Below are 25,672 nucleotides of genomic sequence, written 5' to 3'. Positions count from 1 at the left end.
TTTTCAAAGGCTTTGCTAATGTCCATGCAGGCAACATCCGCTACCTTGTCATCATCAATTTTCCTGGTAACATAAAACACTATAAGATTGGTTAGACACAATCTACCACACACAAAGCCATGTTGACTATCACTAATTAGTCTCTCTATATCCAAATACTTATATATCCAGTCCCTTACAATACCTTCCAATAATTTACCCACTACTAATGTTAGGCTCACCTCCTATAATTTCCTGACTTATTCTTAGAGCCATTCTTAAACAACAGAACAACATTAACTATCCTCTAATAATACTCTGGCACGTCACCCTTGGCTAAGGATGTTTTAAATATCATTACTTGGGACACTGCAACTTCTGCACTGGCCTTCCACAGGGTCTGAGGGAACACCTTATCAGGTCCTGGGGATTTATCCACCCTAATTTTCCTCAGGACAGCAAACACCTCCTCCTCTTTATTCTGTATAGGGCCCATCACCTTACTGCTGCTTTGCCTCACTTCTGTACACTGTGTCCATTTCTCGAGTAAGATCACCTCCATTCCTTTTGGTTCCTCACATAGATTACCACTCTGATTTTCCAGAGGACCAATTTTGTCCCTTGCAATCCTTTTTGCTCTTAATATATCTGTAGAAGACCTTAGGATTCTGCTTCAACTTGTCTTTTGAAGACCTCACATTTAACAAGTACACTTTTGCCGGAAAACAACCTGCCCCAATCCACACTTGCCAGATTCTTTCAAAATTGGCCTTCCTTCAATTTAGAATCTCAACCCAAGGACCAGACTTATCCTTCTCCATAATTATCTTGAAACTAATGGCATTATGATCACTAGACGCAAAGCGTGTCCCTACACAAATTTCAGTCACCTGCCCTGGATCATTCCCTATTAGGAGACCTAGGACCGCACTCTCTCTAGTTAGAAATTCTATGTAATGATTAAGGAAACTTCCCAGAACAACTTGACAAACTCTATCCCTCCCAGCCCTTTTACGGTATAGGAGCCGCAGTCAAAAATTTGCTCCCCTAAATCCTGTGGACTGTTGGATGGTCTATAATATAATCCTATTAATGTGGTCATACATTTCTTATTCCTTAGTTCCACCTATATCGCCTCCGTGGACAAGCTCTCCAGTTTGTCCTGTCTGAGCACTGCCATGATATTTTCGCTGACTAGTAATGTCACCCTTTAATTCCTCCCGCTCTGTCATGTCCGAACAAAGGAACCCAGGGACAATGAGCACCAGTCCTACCCCTCCCACAACCGAGTCTCACTAATGGCTACAATGTCATCATTCCATGTGCTAATCCCTGAGTTCAATAGGTTCAACTTAATGTCAAAGAAATGTATACAACATACATCCTGAAATTCTTTTTCTTCACAAACATCCACAAAAACAGAGTGCCTCAAAGAACGAATGACAGTTAAATGTTACAACCCCAAAGCCCCCCAGCTCCCCCTCCCACGCATAAGCAGCAGCAAAGCAACAACCCCCCCCCCAGCCATCTTTCCTACAATACTCCTTGCATTGAAATATACACAGCTTAGAACATTAATCTCACCACGCTCAACCCTATGATTCCTGACTTTGTATGTAGGCTTAACAACATCTTTCCTCACAACCACTCCACTATGTTCTCTGGCGCTCTGGTTCCCATCCCCCCGCAACTCCAGTTTAAACTCCCCCCACATGCAGCACTAGCAAACCTTCCCGCAAGGATATTAGTCCCCCACCAGTTCAGGTGCAAACCATCCTGCCTGCACAGGTCCCGCTTTCCATTGAAGAGAGCCCATTGATCCACAAATCTGAAGCCCTCCCCCCGCACCATCTCTTAGCCACATATTAAACTGTATGATCTTCCTATTTCTGGCTTCACTAGCACGCACCACAGATGGCAATCTTGAGAATACAGCCCTGGAGGTTCTGTCCTTTAACTTAGCACCTAACTCCCTGAATTCACTTTGCAGGACTTTGTGACCCTTCTTACCTATGTCATTGGTAATGACATGGACCACAACCTCTGGCTATTCACCCTCCCACTTAAGAATGCTGTGGACTCGATCCAAGGTGTCCCTGACTATGGCACCAATGAAGCAACATACCATCCAGGAATCTTGTTCTCATCCATCGAACCTCTTCTCTGTTCCCCTAATCAGTGAATCCCTGTCACCATGGCTCACCTCTTCTCCCCTTTCCCTCTGAGCCACAGAGCCAGCCTCAGTATCAGAGACTTGGCTACTGTGGCTTTCCTCTGCTAAGCCACTCCCCCACCCCCAACAGTATCCAATGTGGTACACCTACTGTTCAGGAAATGGCCACAGGGGTTCTCTGCACTGGCAGCTTAGCTCCTTTCCCCCTCCTGATAGTCACCCAGTTACCAGTATCCTGTACCTTGGGTGTAACTACCTCCCTATATCACCTGGCCTCCCAAATGATCCGGAGTTCATCCTGTTCCTGCTTCAATTCCAGAATGTGGTTTGTAAGAGGCTGCAGCTGGATGCACTTCCTGCAGGTGTAGTTTTCAGGGACACTGGCGGTCTCCTTGCCTTCCTACATCCTAGAAGAGGAGCATCCCACTATGCCGCCTGGTATCCCCAGTGCTCTAACTGTGCAATAAGAAAGGAGGAAATATTAAATGAAAATATCTACCTACAGCCTCCACCTCTCTTCACTGAAGCTGAACTCCCCACTCTAACACTGGTCCACTCACACAATAGCCGCTCTGTTTAAATCTCACTTGTCATTGGCCCTAGCCAAGTGCATAATTAAGGACAATGTCTCCAATGGAACTGTGGCGCACAAAATATCCCAAATGCCCCTGCTCACTTCTTTTGAAACCTCTCCCCTGCTACACCATCCTACATCTCCAAGGGAATTATGGCACACAAAATGTACCAAATATCCCCACTTTCTTCTTTTGAACTCTCTCTCCCGCTTCACAATCCAGTGTACTTGAACATTTGAACAGTAAGATGAATAGCATCTGTAGGGAGAAAGGAATTGTTGAGGTTTCAGTTTGAAATCCTGCATTAGGACTTCTGCAGCAGGACTTTGGCAGATGGAATATGACATGAGGAAGAATGAAAAAAAAATTATTATTTAACCAGGGTGATACTACAATGTTTCATTACAATGGCATTTTGCATTTCTAATACATAAACACCTGATGCAGGGTTTCCATCCAAAACGTCTACAATTCATTTCACTTCCACAGATGCTGCTCAACCCACTGAGATCTCTCAGCACATTGTTTGTTGCTCCAGATTTCAGAATCTGCAGGCTCTTGTGTCTCCAGCTAAAGGAAACATTGGTTCCTAAGTGGCTATGAGTGGGAAATAGACAAATAGCAGAGAGCTTAAGTCATTATTTTGGATCAGTCTTCAAAACATATGGAATAAAAAAGCATGTCATAAGTAATAAGTATTCTAAGATTGAAAGAGACTTGTGGTTTAAGATGGTGCTGGTGAAGCTCAGCGACTGCTTCAGGGTGGCAAGGAAAACAATTAAATACTTCATTAATCACACTTTTTCTGCCAATTGATCACTGCAAACAATAGACTAACTACCCTGTCAGAGTTAAGCTTCTGAACCACCTATACAACCTGGCATTTTTGAAGTCTCTAAGGTGCAGGACGGCTGCAGCGTGGTGCGTACGTGCTGAATCAAGGTGATGGGGTCTGGGCCAGAGACCAGGGATTGTCCATTCCTGGAACAAATTTGGAGGCAATCCAATTCGGCAGAACCAACGCGAGCAGAGGCGACGCAGAGCTGAGGCAGTGAGGCCTGGACCCAGGCCTCAGAGGAAAGACCTGAAGTTTGATCAATTTAAGCAGCAAGCCGAATTGGAAAAGTTGGGCCCAGGCCGAAGTGAGGTGGCGGGGCACTGGCCTGAGAGCGTATTGAAGTAGCAGGGTCCAGGTCCAAGAGCAAAGTCTGTATGATCCAGGCCAGGCCAGATTGAAAAGAACAGGGTGCCAGGGCTAGAGGTGAGGCATGGGCCGGTTCAAGTCACTGCTCCACAAGGTTTACTTGTCTCCGCGCTGAACTTCAACTCATTACCCTGCACTGAAATGTGGCTGTGGCCTGCAGCTCTCATAGTGTGAACTCACTTTTGCGAACTTCAGTTCTGAATGCTGTTTGCTTACTTTTATTGTTTGCATATTTTTTTTCTCTGCACATTGGGTGGTCTTTGTTTATTTTAATGGGTCCTATTGTTCTATTGTCTCGGCCTGAAACGTCAATGGTATTTTTTTCAATAGATGCTGCCTGGCCTGCTAAGTTCCTGCAGCATTTTGTGTGTGTTGCTTGGATTTCCAGCATCGGCAGATTCTCTCTAGCTTGTGAGTAGTATAAAGTTTATATACTCTGATAATAAATGTACTTTGACTTCAAACAATCTCCTCCAGGGACAAACACTAACCAAACTAATATGGCTAAGTTCTGTTAAGTCCTGTGTTTTAAAAGAAAGGGGATGCAGAAATATGAACCTTTCGAATGTCATCTACCCAAATTGAATTGAATTGACTTTATTTGTTATATCCTTCACATACATGAGGAGTAAAACGCTTTATGTTACGTCTCCATCTAAACTTGCAATGTGCAATCATAGTAATTTATAATAATTCATAATAAATAGAACAGTCAATGTAATATGGAGTACACTCAAATCAGCGTGAGTTCATCAGTCTGATGGCCTGGTGGAAGAAGCTGTCCCAGAATTTGTTGATCCTGTCTTTTTTGCTGCAGTACCACTTCCCGGATGGTAGCAGCTGGAATAGATTGTGGTTGCGATGGCTTGGGCCCCCGATAATCTTTTGGGCCTTTTTACACACCTGTCCTTGTAAATGTCCTGAATCATGGGAAATTCACAACTACAGATGCACTGGGCTGTCCACACCACTCTCTGCAGAGTCCTGCGATTAAGGGAGGTACAGTTCCCATACCAGGCAGTGATGCAGCCAGTCAGGATGCTCTCAGTTATGCCCTGTAGAAAGTTCTTAGGATTTGGGGGCCCATACCAAACTTTCACAACTGTCTGAGGTGAAAGAGGAACTGTTGTGCCTATTTAACCACACGGCTGGTGTGTACAGACCACATGAGGTCCTCGGTGATGTAGATGCCGAGGAACTTAAAACTGTTTACCCTCTCAACCCCAGATCCATTGATGACAATAGGGGTTGGCTGTCTCCACTCCTCCTGTAATCAACAACTAGCTCCTTAGTTTTTGCGACATTGAGGGCGAGGTTGCTTTCTTGACACCACTGTGTCAGAGAGATGACTTCTTCCATGTAGGCCACCTCGCTATTGTTTGAGATAAGACCAATCAATGTAGTGTCGTTGGCAAATTTAATTAGCAGATTAGAGCTGTGGGTGGTGATACAGTCATCGTATACAGGGAGTAAAGGAGGGGACTCAGTATGCAGCCCTGAGGGGCTCCTGAATTGAGAGTCACAGGGTTGGAGGTTTGAGACTGATCGATAATTAAATTATTAGAGTTAAGGGAGTGTGGAGAGAGCACAAGAAAGTAATGTGAGGCCAGGATAGTATTAGCCATGATCTTACTGAATAGCAATGCAGGCCTGAAGGTCAATATTTGTTGCTGCCTCATGTCACAACATTTTGTGTGTATGTTTACACTGATGGAGAAACCATCTGCTGCCAGGCTTGTGAATCTCCAGATCTCCTGTCCCCAATCCCCCTCCAACTATCCCACACTCAGTGCACAATTCCACCTTCCTGGCATAAAGCTCAGTGACAAAGATGCTCTGATCCCTCTGAGCACAGCTCTCTTCCTATCCTCTAAGCCACTTGTCCCTCCACATCGGCACAGTGTGTTTTGCTGTCTGGCTGCCATGGGGAACGTGCCTTTAAGGACTGATGCCCTTCTCGCATTACTACGTAGCCAAGTGTAAATATCTGCCCTACGATGAATGTGGTCCCAGCAGGAACTGGGCAGATTCCACTTTGGCACCCTGCAGCTATCTCAGGCATATTTTGGCCAATTCACAATTGTTTCCTGAGGACACAAATAGATGATAATTTGATTTAGCACACTAAAATGTCTGGAAAATCAAAGTTCTTACCATATGACTGTTGTCATATAACTGTTGTGCAACACCAACAACCTCTCATTCAATGTCAGCAAGACCAAAGAGATAATTATTGACTACAGGAGAAGCAAACCAGAGTCCTCGTCAGAGGATCAGAGATGGAGAGGATCAGTAAATTTTTAATTCCTCAGTGTTATCATTTCAGAGGATGTGTCCTGGGTCCAGCATGCAAGTGCCATTACAATGAAAGCACAGCAGCACCTCTACTTTCTTGAAGCTTGGGGAGATTTGGCATATTATCTAAATCTTTGATCAACTTCTATAGATGTGAGGTAGAGAGTATATTGACTGGTTGTATTGTGGCCTGGTGTGGAAACACCAATACCCTTGAACAGAAAAGCCCAAAAAGTAGTGGATATAGTCCAGTTCACCATGGTTAAAGCCCTCCCCACCACTGAAGACATCTACATGGAGCACTGTCGCAGGAAAACAGCATCCATCATCAAGGACCTCCACTATCCAAGGCCATGCTCTCTTCTAGCTGCTGCCATCAGGAACAAAGTACAGGAGCCTCAAGACTCACACCAGCAAGCTCAGGAACAGTAATTACCCCTCAACCATCAGGATCTTGAAACAGAGGGGATAATTTCTCTCACCCCCATGACTTCTCGCACAACCTATGGACGCACTTTCAAAGACTCTTCATCTCATGTTCTTAATATTCATTGCTTATTTATCATTTTTTTCCTTCTTGTATTTGCACTTTGTTGTCTATTATGCACTGTTTGTCCGTCCTGGCGGGTGCAGTATTTAATTGTATTTGCTGTGGATGCCCACAAAACGTTAATCTCGGTTATATATGATGTTATATATGTATTTTGATAACAAATTTACTTTGAACATTAAATTCTGGCCCAACTGGAAGCACAAGTTTCTTTCCCAACACCTTGGAAGTCATGAAAATTTTGAGATGCTCCCAATAGTAGTATCTCATCAACACAGTGTCTTCAAGTTCACCAAAAAACCATGGGTCTCTCTCTGAAAGTTTTACCACACAGTTGGAGTGTCAAAGAAAACATGTGTATAAATCACAGAGTATTAAACATAGCTGACTTATTACATTTATCATTGACAGTTCACTTGGCAGGGAAGATACAGACATGTGATGATCTGGCACAGTTTAGTGGGTTGTCCTCAATTGCGTGCTTTGGGCAATGTTCCCTCAATACTACTTTGCTAAATCCTTGGGATCAAAGCTTCCATAAATCTCCTTTCAGGTTCTAATTAGCTACAAATGTAGAGCTAATCCATAATGCTGCTTTAGTTGTCCTTGGGAAAAGCATGTGAATAGTGTGATGCAAGTTAGTAGGGCAGTATGCAGTAACGGGCTGAAAGATTACATGGGTTATGTACAATATCAGTTGTTGCATACAGATTCTAGGCATTTTCCTGAACTCTTGTCCTACATTGTCACCGAGAAGTTTGCTCTAGCTCTTTGTTCTGATGAGAGAATTCTGAAAACAGAATTCAAAGTTACAACTACATGTACAGATACTCAGCGGAATACAGTAGCTATTGAGCTTCTCAGGGCCTGGGAATAACTGCATCAATGTTCAAAGTAAAATTTTTTATCAGAGTACATACATGTCACCACATGCAACCCTGAGATTCTTTTTGTTGCAGGCATACTTTTTAAATCTATAGATCAGTAACTGTAAACAGGATCAATGAACTAACTGTGCAAATGCAAATATAAATAAATAGCAATCAATATTGAAAGCATGAAATAAAAAGATAAAGAGTCCTTAAAGTGAGACCATCAGCTGTGGGAACACCAGACATAGAATGACTGAAGTTAGAGTGTTGTGAAATAGAATAAGCCTAATGGCGGAGGGGTAGCAACTGTTCTTGAACCTGCTGGTGTAAGTCCTGAGGCTCTCATACCTTCTAACTGATGGCAGCAGTGAGAAAACAGCGTGGCTGGGTGGTGAGAATCTTTGATGATGGACGCTGTTTTTTTATGACAGCATTTGGTGTAGATATGTTCAATGGCTGGGAAGGCCTTACCCATGGTGTACTGGGCCGAATCCTGTACCTTTTGTAGGATTTTCTGCTCAAAGGCATTGGTGGTCCCATACCAGATCATAATGCAGCCATTCAGCACACTTTCCACCACACACCTACAGTTGAAGTCAGAAGTTTACATACACTTAGGTTGAAGTCATTAAAACTCATTGTTTAACTACCCCACAGATTTCATATTAGCAAACTATAGTTTTGGCAAGACATTGAGGACACCTACTTTGTGCATGACAGAAGTAATTTTTCCAACAATTGTGTACAGACAGATTATTTCACTTTTAATTGACTATATCACAGTTCCAGTGGGTCAGAAGTTTACAAATAAAATCAAAAGAAATCAGCCAAGACCTCAGAAAAAAAATTGTGGACCTCCACAAATCTGGTTCATCCTTGGGAGCAATTTCCAAATGTCTGAAGGTACCACGTTCATCTATACAAACAACAGTACACAAGTATAAACACCATGGGACCACACAGCCATCATACCGCTCAGGAAGGAGAGGCATTCTGTCTCCTAGAGATGAACATACTTTGGCGTGAAAAGTGCAAATCAATCCCAGAACAACAACAAAGGACCTTGTGAAGATGCTGGAGGAAACAGGTAGACAAGTATCTATATCCACAGCAAAACGAGTCCTATATCGACATAACCTGAAAGGCTGCTCAGCAAGGAAGAAGCCACTGCTCCAAAACCGCCATAAAAAAGCCAGACTACAGTTTGCAAGTCCACATGGGGACAAAGATCTTACTTTTTGGAGAAATGTCCTCTGGTCTGATGAAACAAAAATTGAACTGTTTGGCCATAATGACCATCGTTATGTTTGGAGGAAAAAGGGTGAGGCTTGCAAGCCAAAGAACACCATCCCAACCGTGAAGCATGGGGGTGGCAGCATCATGTTGTGGGGGGTGCTTTGCTGCAGAAGGGACTGGTTCACTTCACAAAATAGATGGCGTTATGATGAAGGGAAATTATGTGGATATATTGAAGCAACATCTCAAGACATTAGCCAGGAAGTTAAAGCTCGGTCACAAATGTGTCTTCCAAATGGACGATGACCCCAAGCATACCTCCAAAATTGTGGCAAAATTGCTTAAGGACAACAAAGTCAAGGTATTGAAGTGTCCATCACAAAGTCTGACCTCAATCTGATAGAAAATTTGTGGGCAGAACTGAAAAAGGGTGTGCGAGCAAGGAAGCCTACAAACCTGACTCAGTTACATCAGTTCTGTCTGGAGGAATGGAACAAAATTGCAGCAACTTACTGTGAGAAGCTTGTGGAAGGCTACTCAAAGTGTTTGACCCAAGGTAAACAAATTAAAGGCAATGCTACTAAATACTAACAAAGTATATGTAAACTTCTAACCCACTGGGAATGTGATGATAGAAATAAAAGCTGAAATAAATCATTCTCTCTACTATTATTCTGACATTTCACATTCTTAAAATAAAGTTGTGATCTTAACTGACCTAAGATGGGGAATGTTTTCTAGGATTAAATGTCAGGAATTGTGAAAAACTGAGTTTAAATGTATTTGGGTAAGGTGTATGTAAACTTCTGACTTCAACTGTATATAAGTTTGCCAAGGTTTTTGATGACATGCTGTCCAGAGGAAGCAGAGGTACTGTTGTGCTTTCTTTGTTGTGCTTACTTTTATATGATATATCCATGACAGGTCCTCTGAGATAGTAACACCCTGGAAGTTAAAGTCATTAACACTCTCCACAGTACTGGCTCGTGGACCTCTGGTTTCGCTCTCCTGAAGTCTACAATCAGTTCCTTGGTCTTATTGAATGAGAGGTTGTTGTTATGACACTGCTCAGCCAGATTTTCAATCCCCCTCCAGTATGCTGATTCATCACCACCTTTGATACAGTCCACAAGAGTTCAAGCCACTGGAATATGTATTTCTACACAAGATAACCATGCCCTAGATTCTTTTTTAATTAACTCATGTGAATGAATCAGAGCAGAAAAGTTTACTAAACATTTCTGATGGCGATCTATTAGGCTACATAAAATCTTGAAAGCGCACATTGGGCAGGAAACTACAATAAGGTTCGGCATGAGGCATTCATTTATCACATCTCCATTGTGCTGAGGAAGCAATGGGATTGTAGCAGGATTTAGGCAATTTGGAAGAATGGGCAAAGAAGTGGCAGTTGGAATACAGTACTGGGAAATGTATGATAATGCATTTTGTTAAAAGGAACAACAGTGCAGACTAATAGCTAAATGGGCAGAAAGTTCAAACATCAGAGGTGTGGAGAGACTTAGGAGCCCTCGTGCAAGACTCCCAGAAGGTTAATTTACAGGTTGAGTCTGTGGCACAGAAGGAAAATGCAATGCTGGCATTTATTTCAAGGGGGAAATAATATAAAAGCCAGGAGATAAAGCTGATGTCTGATAAGACACTGGTCAGGCCACAATTAGAGTATCAACAGTTTTGGGCCCCATATCTCAGAAAGGATGTCTTGTCATTGGAGAGAATCTGAAGGAAGTTCACAAGGATTGGACAGATAACAGAAATTTGCAGATATTGAGGAATGAATGGAAAATGAACTTGATTGGAAAGATCCAAGTACCAATGGGCTGAGTGGCCTTCTTTTGAATTGTGAAACTTCAAATGTGACCTCACAAGAACAGCCTTCCCACTATCAACAATACCTAAAAGAGCCGACAGCTCATAAAGATGGCATCCATCATTAGGGACCTCCACCATCTGGGCCATGCTCTCTTCAGACAGGAGGTACAGGAGCCTGAGAACCAACACCAGGAATGAACAACAGTTTCTTCCTCAATGCCATCAGATTCTTGAATTTGCTTGAAGAACCCTAATTCTACCTTGGGATACATCTCTCTTAACTTGCACTAATGTTATGTTTACCTCCATTTAAATTATGTATAATTTATGTTAATTTAAACTTACATAACGTATGTTTGATATATTGATAACATGCTGTGCTGCTACCACAAAGAAAGCTCATTTTCATGTGATTTCTACATTGGGTATTATGTACATAATAAACCTCAACTCAATCTTAAAGCATTCACCAAAAATAACAAATTAAACTAAATTATACACATATTTTACAAGAATAAACACAATTAGAACAGAGAAAAACACAAAAATTGCCATGTAGTGGTCATATTGTTGCTATGCTGAGGTAGTGATTAGGGATGTGTAGGTTGGCAAATGGTTGAAGGGAAGTAGCTGTTCTTGAACCTATTGACGTGGGAGTTCAGGCTGTGATACATAACTCACTGCCCAAAATCTTTTTTTTAAAACACAGACCATAATTTGTCCTAAGTACCCAAAAGTGGTCAGTATTTTGAACAAATGAAAGGAACATTAAGGAAAGGAACGAAAGAGAAGCAACTGGCATTGAAGAAGTTAACAGCAGAGAACTGAGAATCACAACATTACTGAGTGTGCAGTGTAATAAATAACAACTTTATATAGCTGCGAATCAGCACTTTAGAAATGACATAATTGGGCTGCAGGATTACAAAGAAGTGTAATTAGTCGCTTCTTATGGTTAAATGAGAAGCTAAAGGCAGAATTTATGTGGCCAATTTTCTGAGTGTTTGCTGCCAGCAAGTAAACTTTGCCCAGCACAAAGCTTGCCAAATCAGCCTTATAGCTTAGAAGGCATTAACACCAATATGAATATAACACACTCATGGGATCCTTTTAATCTCCATTTTAATGGAGACGTGAGCCGACTGAAAACAAATGGGCCAAAGCCTTTGGTAACAGGTACTTTTGGATCATGGACCAGATGTGATGTAAAGGCTCCAAAGCAATGTTTCAAGAACTATAGAGGAATTCTCCCTGGCAGGAGGGGAATGAGGGTGAGAGCAAGTACTTCTCGCTTAACCTTTATCTGTGAATAAACACCAGCAGGAGCAAGTTAAATGGCCACTTACTTGCTTGTTTATTGGATCATTGAACTGTTTCATTGACCTGAATTACACAGTGATTTCACAGTAAATGAGGAAAAACAGATCCTCCAGCAAAGAGGCCTTGCCTTTTAAAGTGCTCCAAACCATCCTTTATCTTCTGGAAGAATAAGGTTTCATTTTCTGAGCAGCCACAACTTCTGGCAGCACTGGGTGGACTCGTCCCAGGGAGTGTTGCTTGGGGGAGGGTGTTGGAGGCAGGTCTGGTAAGCCACAGAAGGTGCAGCTGCTGGGATGGGGTGTGGGTGTTGGGAAGAAACCACCAGGAGTTGGCTGCAGGTGAGTGGAGAGGGAAACAATTGGAAATGGAGAAGGGAGAAGAGAGCGGGGGGGCAAGTGTAGCTGGACTGTGGAGTGTGTTGAGTTGGAGGGCTGGGGAGCTGGGTGCAGACGAGGTGGGGAAAGTGGGAAGTGGAGAGAAATGGGTAAGGGGGGGAGGGGGAGGGGGAGTGGGGGAGGGGGAGAGGGGGAGGGGGAGAGGGGGAGAGGGGGAGAGGGGGAGGGGGAGGGGAGGGGAGAGGAGGGGGAGGGGAGAGGGGAGAGGAGGGGGAGGGGAGAGGAGGGGGAGGGGAGAGGAGGGGGAGGGGGAGGAGGGGGAGGAGGGGGGGAGGAAGGGGAGGAAGGGGAGGGGGGAGGAGGGGGGGAGGGGGGAGGAGGGGAGGAGGGGGGAGGAGGGGAGGAGGGGGGAGGAAGGGGAGGAAGGGGAGGAGGGGGGGGAGGAAGGGGAGGAGGGGGGGAGGAAGGGGAGGAGGGGGGGAGGAAGGGGAGGAGGGGGGAGGAGGGGAGGAGGGGAGGGGGAGGAGGGGGGGAGGAGGGGAGGGGGGAGGAGGGGAGGAGGGGAGGGGGGAGGAGGGGAGGAGGGGAGGGAGGGGAGGAAGGGGAGGAGGGGAGGGAGGGGAGGGGGGAGGAGGGGAGGGAGGGGAGGGGGGAGGAGGGGAGGGAGGGGAGGGGGGAGGAGGGGAGGGAGGGGAGGGGGGAGGAGGGGAGGGAGGGGAGGGGGGAGGAGGGGAGGGAGGGGAGGGGGAGGAGGGGAGGGAGGGGAGGGGGGAGGAGGGGAGGGAGGGGAGGGGGGAGGAGGGGAGGGAGGGGAGGGAGGGGAGGGGGGAGGGAGGGGAGGGGGGAGGGAGGGGAGGAGGGGAGGGAGGGGAGGGGGGAGGAGGGGAGGGAGGGGAGGGGGGAGGAGGGGAGGGAGGGGAGGGGGGAGGAGGGGAGGGAGGGGAGGGGGGAGGGAGGGGAGGGGGGAGGGAGGGGAGGGGGGAGGAAGGGGAGGAGGGGAGGGGGAGGGAGGGGAGGAGGGGAAGGGGGAGGAGGGGAGAGGGGAGGAGGGGAGGAGGGGGGGAGGAGGGGGGGAGGAGGGGGGAGGGAGGGGAAAATAGTATATGCATGTACGTGTGCAAGCATAGAAAATGTGTGTCTCTGCATGAAAGGGAGCTGGAAGTATGCAAAAAATTGCAAATGTTGGTGCAAGCACAGGAAAGAGCATAGAAGAGTGAGTGCAAAACAGAGAAAAATGTCCTGGCAGCAAAGTCTGGTCTTAGCTCACATTTTATCTCCTTCCCATGATTTTACTCCCTTCAAGACCACATTGTAACCAGGATGAAACCTCTGCCCCATGTTAAAATAAAGTCACAAACATGAAGCTTCTGTTTTACACAGCAATGAAAGCAGGACACTTGTTACTCTGAAGAAATGCTCAAGAGAAATGTGCCCCGGGGCAACATCCACAAACAAAATATACATTTGATTTAATTGGGAATTTCAATCTATTGTAACATCCTAATTTTCCCTATTACTTTGAAGGTACTGTGGAAGTGCTCCAAATGTGTCTTCCTCTGTCTCTCAAGGTACTGGTACTTCACTGTCACATTTGTGTTTTGGCTGTTGAACAGTAAAATCTAGATTCAACTCACTCATATTGTCTTCTCCCTTCCCTTATCAGTGTTACTCAGCTTAAGATGCTGACTGCAGTGTAGAATTTGACAGGATGGAACTAATACCTGCACTGTTGGCTATTTTTCACAGTTTAATAGGACAGATTATGAAATCTTCACAGTGAAAGCAGAGTGGGTACTGAACATGGCAACATTGCCCCAAGATATCTGGACAAACCTTGACTTACAATAGTGCAGGATAAATGGTCTGAAATGTTCACTGGTTCTCTTGACACAGATGCTGCCTGAAACACTGAGTATTTTTTGTGTTTATCTGAGATTTCCAGCATTTGCAACATGGCGTAGAATTGTTCATAGACCTCCAAACAGTGATGGTGCTGTAGAGGGGCAGCATTAAACAGGAGATTAGAGACATTGTAATATGGGTCTGTAGTCACCATGGATGAGTTTTATATACAGAGAAAGGTCAATAAGTTTTACCATAATGTCATGGAGGATGAGTTCTTGGAGTGTGCACAAAGAAACAATCAGAAGTTTAGCTCTCCAACGCAAAGAGTGAAGTCCTGAGCTTCAAGCTGGGTGAAACAGGGAAGTACAAATACTCAGAAATTTCCTACCCCTGCCATCTGAACTCTCAATCATTCAGTGCTTCACCAGCTCACAAAGTACACAGTGCCCCAGAGACTGTCACTTTGCACAGAAGAGCCTAGTACTGTACCGGAAGTGAGTAGTAGAAATTAGCACCAGGTGAACAGATCGTGTTATGAATGAAGTTTGAGGCTTGCAACCAGCAAGCTCAGGCAGCAGCTGATCAGTGAAAGCTGTGAATTGTTATCGCAGAAATTTGCATCTCAAGTCCAATTCTGTTGTATAGAATCATTGCAAAATATAAAAAATGTTCAGCCTATTGTGTCTCTGGTGGCTGTTGATCCATTAACTAACACTAATATGAGAAACTGAACCAGTCATTTGTTGGCTCACTGTCCTGATCACGAACTGCTTCACTGACTTACATTACACAGTGACTTCACGTTCACTGAGGAAAACTAATCCTCCAGTAACAAAGCCTTGCCTTTCAAAGTGCCCTAATCTATCTTCATTCTTCTGAGAGAATGGGGCTCTAATTTTTGCAGAGCCACGTAGAACATCAGCTTCAGACAGCTTTTAGTGGACCAGATTGAAAAGGTCAGGGTATCGATGCCTGAGACGAGGTACAGGCCAGTTCAGATCACTGCTCGAAGCAGCAGGACCCAATGTTTGGACGGAGAATTAAGTGTCAGGCCATATTGAAAAGGTCAGGGTGTAGAGGCCCAAGGTGAGGTGGAGGCTGGTTCAGATCACTACTCCACGAAGTTCACTCAGCTCTGCACCGAACTATTGGACTCACTTGCGGACTTCAGTTCAGAAACACTATTTGCTTGCGGTTGCTGTCAGCATGATTATTTTCTTATTGCACATTGGGCATTGGACGGTCTTTTTTATATGGGTTCCTTTTTATTGGCATTATGTGGTTTTTATTCTCTGCACATTGAGTGTTAGACAGTCTTCTTTACATATATTCTTTTTTGAGTGTCTGTTTCGTAGCTGCCTGTTAGGAGACAAATCTCAAGGTTGTATAATGCACACATACTTTGATAATAAATGTACTTTGAACTTCTAGAGGTCTTCGGGGTGCAGGGGGGAGGGAATGAATCAAAATCAGCAATCAGGAACAGTATTGGAGTCTGCGAACGGCAACATTTGGGAAAGGGTTAGACTCTCCATAAGGGAGAGTGGCTGGTTAGCTGTTGGTGAGAAGGGGGATAGTTGGGGACGGGGAAGGGAAAGGAGAGGAAGGCAGGCTCGGAGAATGTCGTCAGATTTTGAAATCCGCAGAGGTGGTTGACTGAAGAGTCAGGTGGGAGAAATGTTTAAAGTGACACTAGTTGAAAATATATTTGGAGTTCTCTCAGTGTCTTCAGCCAGTATTTCTTCCTCAAACACCAGAGCTAAATAAATGGTAGTGGGCAGGGGTAGAGTGATGCAATAATGCTGGAAGGATGGTCCCAGTGAAAAGAAATCTAGAATGCTCATGAGAAAAGACAGAACCAAATTATACCAGGAAGGGAAAGGGCATAAATTAACACACAAGTAATTGTGGCCCAGATAGTGAAATATAGTTTTAAGTCAAGGGTTGACACAGTGGTGCAGCAAGTTGTGTAGCTGTCTCACAGCACCAGCAAGCTGGGATTGATCTGACCTCTGGTGCTGTCTTGGTGGAGTTTGCACATTATCTCGGTGTCCATGCAGGTTTTCTCCCACTTTGCAAAGATATATTGGTAGGAAAAATGGTGACTGTAATGTCTAGATTGATGGCAGGACAATCCGAGAGGAGTTAACTAGCTAAAGTAACATGTAGGGAAATAAGTGGAGGAATAGGACTGAGAGGAACGCGCTGTAAGCTAGCACAGATACAATGGGCTGAAAGGCTCCTTTGCTATATCACAAGGAAATGTGATAAGTATGATATATAACAAAAAAGCCATTGCAAAATTAATGTGTCATCAGAATGTGTGAACAAAATTTTTGTGTGAGCACACAAAATTAGAATATTGGAACAAACTTAGAGGAAATGTAAAATCAGACAATAAAGAACTTCTATAAGTAGATAAAAAGAGAAAGATTATTGAAGACAAATGCTCACTAAAGTTGGAAACTGGATAATGTATGATGGGAAAAATCATGGTAGAAAAATTGAACAAATTTTCCTTTTTAGGGAATCAAGAACTAGAGGACACAGATTTAATATGGGACGGGAGAAATTTCATTGGAGTCAGAGGGGTACCTTCTTCACCTAGAGGCTAATCTGTATTTGAGGTGATCTGCCAGAGGGACTGGTTAAGGCAGGTACATAAACTACATTTAAAGGGTACTTGGACAAGTACATGGATAGGAAAGGGATATCAGAATCCCATTTAATATCTCCTGCATATTTCGTGAAATTTGTTAACTTTGCAGCAGTAGTACAATGCAATACATGTGAGTACAGAAAATAAATAAATGAATTACAGTGTGTATATTAAATAGTTAAATTTAAAAATAGTGCAAAAACAGCAGAAAAAAATCTTAAAAAGTGAGGTAGTGTTCATGCATTCATTGGGATATGGGCCAAACACTGACAAGTGGGACTAGCTTAGATGGGCATCTTTGTGAACCAGTCCTGCTAAAGGGTCTCGGCCTGAAACATCAACTGTTTACTATTTTCCAGAGATGCAGCCTGCCCTGTTGAGTTCCTCCAGCATTTTGTATGTGTTTTGCAGAAAAAGAGGGAGTTCAATTTCTAGGTGCCAAGAGGCAATTAAGGGGTGTGAGGACAGAGTGGGAAAACAATACTGCGAAAGAGTATCAGGCACAACTTACTGAATGGTGGAGTAACTCGATGAGTCAATAGCCTACTCATTCTCCTTCGCTTCTGTATTCGATGTCTCACCATGGGTGAGATATTTTCCTGTACAAGCTTCAGATATAATGGCACTACAGTTAAGGAACAGTACTTGGCTGGTGCTGTCTATCATTACTGGTATTTGAGGTGAAGGTCTCTTAGGGTTTCTCATCCATGCTTGCCTTAACTGATGCTCACTCAATGTCAATGAACAGGCAACTTTACAGAGAGGGACACAGCAGCAGATCAAGTGCAGAAACACTTAATTGTCCTCCTTCCAGCCTTATATCAATGAGGTAATTATAGACTCCAATTTCATTTGGAAATAGCAAGCTTCCCACATACAGAATTAATTTCAACATATCACAGTTCTACATAGATACTATTGCACCAAGGCACTACCATATGAGATCTCTGGCTAAAACCATGATTCCCAGTTTGCCTTCAGTCATGTTCTGGGCTAAGGATTCATATGATACAAAGACAGGTTAGATTGGATATCAGACACCAAACACTGCCTAACACCATGAATGATGATCAGCTATTTATCTGTCTAAGGAAAGCAAAGAACGTTCTGCATTAACTAGAGAATATTACTAGCAATTTGTCAGTACCTTCTTCTGCGGGTGAGGTTGGCGAATTGAGTGGCTGCCTGTGGTTTGAAGCTCACCATGGCTGGCGTCTGTACAGTGCTTACTAGCATTGTTGCTATTGGTCGCTCTTGGGGTTGGCCGCAAACCTTACTCACCTGCAATACAAAAATACACATAAAGACTAATATCAGTGTAAATGTAACGAGGTGCAGAATGGTTGCAGAATTGTAGATGAAGTTAACACCAATGTAAATATTTTCCAAATATCATTTCATTCCAGATGCTGAGAACCTAAGGGAGGCTTCAGTGATGGGTAATGCCTAATAAAAAATGCCGAAGTTAGTTAACTCAGAACATCTAGATAAATCCCTCAAGTCTATATATTCAACTACATATTGTGTGTACTCTTAGCATCCTACTGACTTCCACATGTTCCCATTTAAAATTAAATATACTTCAGTGCTTCTGCAGAAATTGTACAGAATCCAACATCAGCCATCAGCATTCTGGGGAATGCTATAACAAGAACCACACTGAATCAGTCACATTTTAAATACTAAGGTTGCAAGAGCTGATCAGAAGATGGGTATCCTTTAGTGAGTGGCTCACCTCCCAATACTCCAAGACCTTCCCACCACCTACATGGCACATATCAGTAGTGTGATCCAGTACTCTCGACTTCCTGGACATGTGCAGCTCCAATAATACACAAGGAGCCTGACACTATCCACAACAAAGCAGTCTGCTTGTTTGTAAATCCTATTACCTTTGCTTAACATTCATTCCCTCACCACCGATGCTTTGTAGCTATAATATGTATCTATTAAAAAGTACATTGCAGTTACTTAACCTGCTACTTCAACACAACTTTCCAAATCTGTGATCTCTGCAGCCAAGAGCAACAACAGAATCAGGTAACACAACTTACAAGCCTCCTTCAAAGTCACATACAATCCTGAATTTAACTCAATAATGTAAAAATTGACAAAAAAAAAAAGACATGAGAACAGATAGCCAAAAGTTTATTTTAGTTTAAGGAGTGCCTAGATTAAAGTTAGAAAATGTGGTGGAGTAATTACAAGAATTCCAAGACTCAGACCCTTGGTTGTTAAAAACAACTTTATCAATGGTACAATGCTTAAATTAAGGATTTTCAAATAGTGAACAGAATATATATAGCTATCTTGCAGGGTTGTGAAACTGGAGAAGGCTGCAGAGTTATAAAAAGAGCAAGTTCAAGGGGTATTTGAAAACTAACATAAAATTTTAACATGGCTTGTGGGATCCAAAGTAAATTTGGCATTATATGACTGGGATATAAATGGAACTTGAAGACTTGAGCTTTATAGAGAACAAAATGAGGAGTACTTCAGGGCACTTCTAGATGCAACAAAGACACTGCTTGGCTGTCAGATGAAGTGAGTTGCGGATGGGCACAGTCCTGGAAACAGAAGGTCCAAAGGATGGCAAAGACACCAGATTGGAAATTTATCAACAATTATGACCTTCAATGGCTGGGTACATCCCCAGACGGTTTTCAGGAACAGTTTGAGAGTTTCTGTTTCAGGAATGGAGTCTGCACTTGGGAATCAAAATCAACTGGCTAAATTTTCCGTCGTGAAAGTGGTACACTAGCCTTAATAGCAAGAGAATCTATGTGCAAAAGTTAATGGATCTCACTGTGACGATACAGAGCCTTGGTGAGACCAAACCTGGAACAGTGTACACCATTTCAGTATCCTTACTGTAAAAACGATATAATTGCCAGAGAAGAAGTGTGGTAAAGTATCATAGACCGGTTTCTACAATGGTGGATCTGTCCCAAAACAAGATGAGATTGATTATAGCTCTATTCCCTAGATGGAAGAATGAGAGGTGATTCAATATTTTTATCTAGAGAGCCCAATAGAGAAGATGCATCAAAGATGGCTTCTCTAGCTAAAACTAGAAGGCACAATCTCAAGATGTGTGAAGAGGGGATCAGGTTAAAATGAGGAGAAATTTATTCACTCAGAGGGTGGCAAATTGATGGAATTCTCAATCATTGATTGCATGATAATAGTGTTGGAGATAGATCAGCCATGATCTTATTGAATGGCAAATGGATTCCTCCTGCTCCTCGTTTCTTCTCATTAAGTTCTAACTACTTAGCTGAAAGAGATTCTTACTTCTCACCACCAGATATTAGACAGTCTGAAAACTTCAACCAAGCGGACAGGTAGATAAAGATTCTGATGCTGTTCAAAGTTCAATGCTGCCAGCATACAGACAAGGGTGCAAGAATAGATTCTCTAGTTATCACCAGAGAGATGAGAATGGTTGCAGGGATGTGCAGTTCCATATATGGTGGTAAAATTAGAGAAGTTTTGAAAGGAATATGGTGGTCAACTGTATAAAAAGTTGTAGAGTAGATCATATGGAATGAAGAAAGAATTTGGTCAGTCACTTAGAATGGTTGACCTTAGAGTTGGTTTAGTACAGTGACAGGCTGGAACCCAACTGAAAAGATTTAAACAAAACATTCCAATAAAGATGGGGCATAATTCAAGCACATTTCATTTCCAAACAAATTTGGAGATGGTGTCATTTTTTGAAAGGACTGAGCGGGATAAACAGCTGTCTTGTGGAGGAAGTCACTATTATTATTTCTGTCATTATCCATAGGGATATGAAATTAGTTTTACAAATTATTCACAGGCACAACTCCATGCTAAGCTGCAGAGGTCAGCTTCACAGGGAAGTCGTTAGTTCTGCCAGACAACGAGTGCTCCCAGATAGTGAACACAAAATCCTTGCAGCAGACTGTTCCCAAAGCTAAACCTGACCAAAGCATCACTGGCAAGTCTACAATACCCAATCCACAAGTTGCAATGCCCAAGGTCTATCTACAAAGTTCACACAAACAGCATTGCATCAAAATGGCCATTTATTGGATATTTATTGGTGTGACAGTAAAATAAAAAGGGACATTCCATAGATGCTGGAAATCCAAAGCAACACACAAAATGCTGGAGGAACTCAGCAGGGCAGGCAGCATCCATGGAAATGAACAAATGGTTGACATTTTGGGCTGAGACCCTTCTTCAGGGCTGTAAAGGAAGGGGGAGGATGCCAGAATGAAAAGGTGGGGGGAGGGGGGAAGGAGGATAGCTAGAAAGTGACAAGTGAAGGCAGATGAGTGAGAAAGGTAAAGGATTGAAGAAGGAGGAACCTGATAGGAGAGGAGAGTGGATCATGGGAGAAAGGAAAAGAGGAGGGAATGCAAGTGGAGTTGATAGGCAAGTGAGAAGAGTTAAGAGGCCAGAGAATGGAAGAGGGAGGGAAATTATTTTTTACAAGAAAAAAAACTGATATCGATGCAATGAAGTAGGATGCTACCCTGACGGAGTATATGATGTTGTCCTCCACCCTGAGGTTGACCTCATTGTGGCACAAGGCAAGGCCAAGGACCGACATATCGGAATGGGAATAGTCATCAGAATCAGAATTAAAATATTTGGTCACCAGGAAATTCTGCTTTTGGCAGATGGCACAGAGGTACTTGATGAAGTGGTCCCCCAATTTATATGGGTCTCACCAATATAGGGGAGACTACATTGGGAGCACTGGACACAGTAGATGACCCCAGCAGATTCAAGGACATAGCTGCATATTAACCAGTTGCAATCCAATCTGAAGGTCATGCTTATTGAGCAAGAACTGTATTATAGAAGAGGTTCTTAATTCCCAGTGATCAAGTAGGTCCAGCTTATAGACTAGAGTGCTACAGGTTTATATGATGGACTGCACTCGAGTCAGTAGATTGCAAAATAGAACAACATTCAGCTCAATACCTTGATGCTAAGCTTAGAGAAACAGAAAGTAATTGGAACTCTAGGCAGGTCATGAAACAACAGATTTGCTGACCTTGGGTTCTGTTGAGTAATCAAATTGAAAAGCATGGATGTTCTTTTAAAACAAATTTGGTTCGACTGCCTATTTATCGTAGGGCCTGCCAACTGTAATAAGGATGTGCTGGAAAATAATATTGTGCATGAGACAAAATGGAAGATACAGTATGCTTCTACTAGCATCTAAATTAAAGAACTCAAGACCCCACTCCTAATCATCAAACTCAACTCGTAAGCACAAGCATCCCTTTTAACTGCCCTCCTGGGCAAATATTTGCATGTTTGCTCTGTTCAAGTAATACTTGATATCTTGTATTCTAACTTGTCATAATCAGCTAAATAATGATGATATGTCTAACAGAGAGGTGTGGATGTAGATATTACCAGGGAATCATCTACAGTTTGCATGTCAGACAGAAAATAAAATTACCTCCTGTTGGCCAGCTGCCTATTTCTGACTGACAACACATATTAAGAAGGCCTCCCTTTGAATAAAACAAAGGCTTTCCGGGGCTCAACTCTAAATTTATCTGCAAAAACAGGTGAATCAACATGGTAATATTTAGTTTAAATCAATAGCGCATGAAATGCTGATTGGCACACCTTATGTCATTTATTTATGGTTTTGTTATTTTATGCTTTATATAACCATACTCCTTTATAACACGGAAAGCAGCCATTTCAGCCCATCAAGTCAATGCCAGCTGACAGAGCTATCTCATCCCCAGATTCTACCACTCACCTAGGCACTAGGGGAAATTGGCAGTGGCCAATTAACCTTCCAACTCACATATCTTTGGGATTAGGAAGGAAACTAGAGAAAAGCTGTACAGTCACAGGGAGAACACACAAACTCCATATAGACAACACCAACACCAAGTGTCGGGCTTGAAAAACAGCAGTTTAACTAGCTATGCCACTGAAGCAATGCTTGCACATCATATGGCACAATTATGTATCATTGCTCAGGCTTTAATTTACCATTCCTAAGACTTCACCACAAATTATTGGTTGAGTTGTCTGGTTTTATATTTCTACGTTAAGGATGTTCTGCATCACTTGAGAAACTTATAAAGTTCCTACACATCTCATTGCCTCAGAAATGCTGCTTACATAATTCAAGGACCTCTTCTACCCCAGTCATTCTCTCCTCTCCCTGGTCAGGCAGATGACGACAAAAGCTGGAGAACATGTAACACCAGCTCTAGGCCACCTTCTCTCATGCTGTTAGAAGATTCTGAAGAAGATATAACACTAGATTCTGCATTTTTTAATCCTTTAATATACTTATGCATGAAATTATCTGTCTAGAAGGAACACAGACAAAAGCTTTTCACTATATCTCAGGATGTGTGCAATAACAAGCAAATTAGTATCAGCTGAACATTAAAATTAGCTCACCAGAAATTGGTATAATATTATAAACCAGAAGTTTATACTGACTGCAGTTTGACTGTCCTATCCCCTAAAGGAACTGTGAAGAGTGCTTACACAACTTTAAGGCAGCATCATAAACCATGGTGACGAGATCCCCGGATTAGAAAGATGGACAAAGCAGTGGTTTCCGAATGAGATCCAAATCAGCTTACAGTTAGACCCATAAGACATAGGAGCAGCATTTGGCCAATCAGCCCATCGAGTCTGCTCTGTCATCCCTTCATGGCTGATCCCGGATTCCAGTCAACCCCACACACCTGCCTTTTCGCCATATCCTTTGAAGCCCCGAACGATCAGGGAACAATCAATTTTTGCCTTAAATATATGCACAGAATTGGCCTGCACTGCAGTCTGTGGCAGAGTATTCCACAGATTTACTACTCTCTGGCTAAAAAAATTCCTCACTACTTCTGTTCTAAAGGGTCACCCCTCAGTTTTGAGGCTGTGCCCTGTGGTTCTGGATACCCACACCAGAGAAAACATCCTCTCCACATCTACCTTATCTAGTCCTTTCAACTTTCAGTAGGTTTCAAAGAGATTCCCCGCATTCTTATAAATTCTAGTGAGCACAGGCCCAAATCTGCCAAAAGTTCCTCATACGTTAAGCCCTTCATTCCCAGAATCATCCTTGTGAACCTCCTCTAGACTCTCTCCCATGACAACACATCCTTTCTGAGATATGGGGCCCAAAACTGTTGTCAATATTTCAAGTGTGGCCTTACTAGTGTCTTATAAAAGCTCAGCATTATCTCTTTGTTTTTATATTCTATTCCCCTTGAAATAAATGCCAACATTGCATTTGCTTTCTTTACCACAGACTCAGTCTGTAAATTAACCTTCTGGGAGTCTTGCACAAGGACTCCTCAGAGCCTCTGCACCTCTGATGTTTGAACCTTCTCTCCATCTAGATAATAGTCCACACTATTGTTCCTTTTACCAAAATGCATTATCATACATTTCCCAACACTGTATTCCATCTGCCACTTCTTTGCCTATTCTTCCAATTTGTCTAAGTCCTGCTGCAATTGCATTGCTTCCTCAGCACTACCTACTCCTTCACCTATGTTTGTATTATTTGCGAACTTTGCCACAAACCCATCAATTCCATTATCTAAATCATTGACAAACAATGTGAAAAGTAGCAGTCCCAATACTGATCCCTGAGGAAAACCCCTAGTCACTAGCAGTCAACCAGAAAAGGCCCCCCTTTATTCCCAGTCGCTGCCTCCTGTCAGCCATTCCACTATCCATGCCAGTATCTTTCCTATAACACCATAGAATTTTATCTTAAGCAGCCTCATGTGTGGCACCTTATCAAATGCCTTCTGAAAATCCACTGCCTCCCCTTTGTCCACCCTGCTTGTTACTTCCTCAAAGAACTCTAACAGATTTGGCAGGTAAGATTTCCCTTTACAGAAACCATGCTGACTTTGATTTATTTTATCATTTGTCTCTAAGTACCTCCGAACCTCATCCTTGATAATAGACTCCAACACTTTCCCAACCACTAAGGTCAGGCTAACTGGCCTACAAGTGTTCCTTGTCCTCCCAGAGAATCTGAACAAGGATAAAAAGTCAACAGCAGCCATACACAAAGAACTCAAATGATCTAAAGGCCTATTAGTAAGGTCGCTAACTCTCTACCATTTTCTAGGAATTTAAAACAAATATTCAGGACATTTTTTCTGAACCAATAGCACAAATGAGTGATGAAAATAACATTTTTTTTGTATAAAGTTGACACTTTGAACCAGGACTAACGAAGGATCTCCAAAAATATCAACTGTTGTTACATTCTTTCCATAGGTGTTGCTTGATCTAATGAGATCCTCCAGTGTTTTATATGTGTTGTTCTGGATTTCTGGAATCTTATGTTTATAGCTCTTTGCTATTGTTATCTCCCAGTTTGAGAAATGAGATTGTTTGGCCAACAGTTGAGAATCATCTGATCTATTAGTGTTCTTCTTTGTGGAGAAGTTTTGTGAGGGTGGAAGTAGTAGGTAACTACTGGGGCAAGAGGGAAATGTATCCTTTGTCCAGCACTGTAAAGTTCAAAATTGGAGGTAAAATTTATTATCAAAATACATATATGTCACCATATACAATCTTGAGATTAACTTTCTTGTGGACATACTCAGCAAATCTATAGAATAGTAACTATAACAGAATCAGTGAAAGATCAACCAGAGTGCAGAAGAGAACGAACTGTGCAAATGCAAATATAAATAAATAGCAATAAATAATGAGAACATCAGATAATGAGATAAAGAGTCCTTAAAGCTAGATGATTGGTTGTGAGAACATCAATGATGAGGCAAGTAAGTGTAGTTTCTCCCCTTTTAT

At 42.8% G+C, this 25,672-nt stretch overlaps 1 protein-coding gene across 4 annotated transcripts in view; it reads right to left on the bottom strand.

Annotated features, from left to right (window-relative positions):
• The window catches only part of LOC140196465 (glypican-5-like), a 648,398-nt gene that overhangs the window by 411,719 nt on the left and 211,007 nt on the right, over positions 1-25,672 (bottom strand). For all 4 annotated transcript variants that reach the window (XM_072255728.1, XM_072255729.1, XM_072255730.1 and 1 more), the window contains exon 4: positions 18,024-18,157. In XM_072255728.1, coding sequence (XP_072111829.1) covers positions 18,024-18,157 — 134 coding nt within the window. The remainder of the gene's footprint in view (positions 1-18,023; positions 18,158-25,672) is intronic.

This window comes from Mobula birostris, chromosome 4, assembly GCF_030028105.1.
Source record: "Mobula birostris isolate sMobBir1 chromosome 4, sMobBir1.hap1, whole genome shotgun sequence".
NCBI classification, from domain to species: Eukaryota; Metazoa; Chordata; class Chondrichthyes; order Myliobatiformes; family Myliobatidae; genus Mobula; species Mobula birostris.
This window is presented reverse-complemented; position numbering and strand designations above follow the sequence as displayed.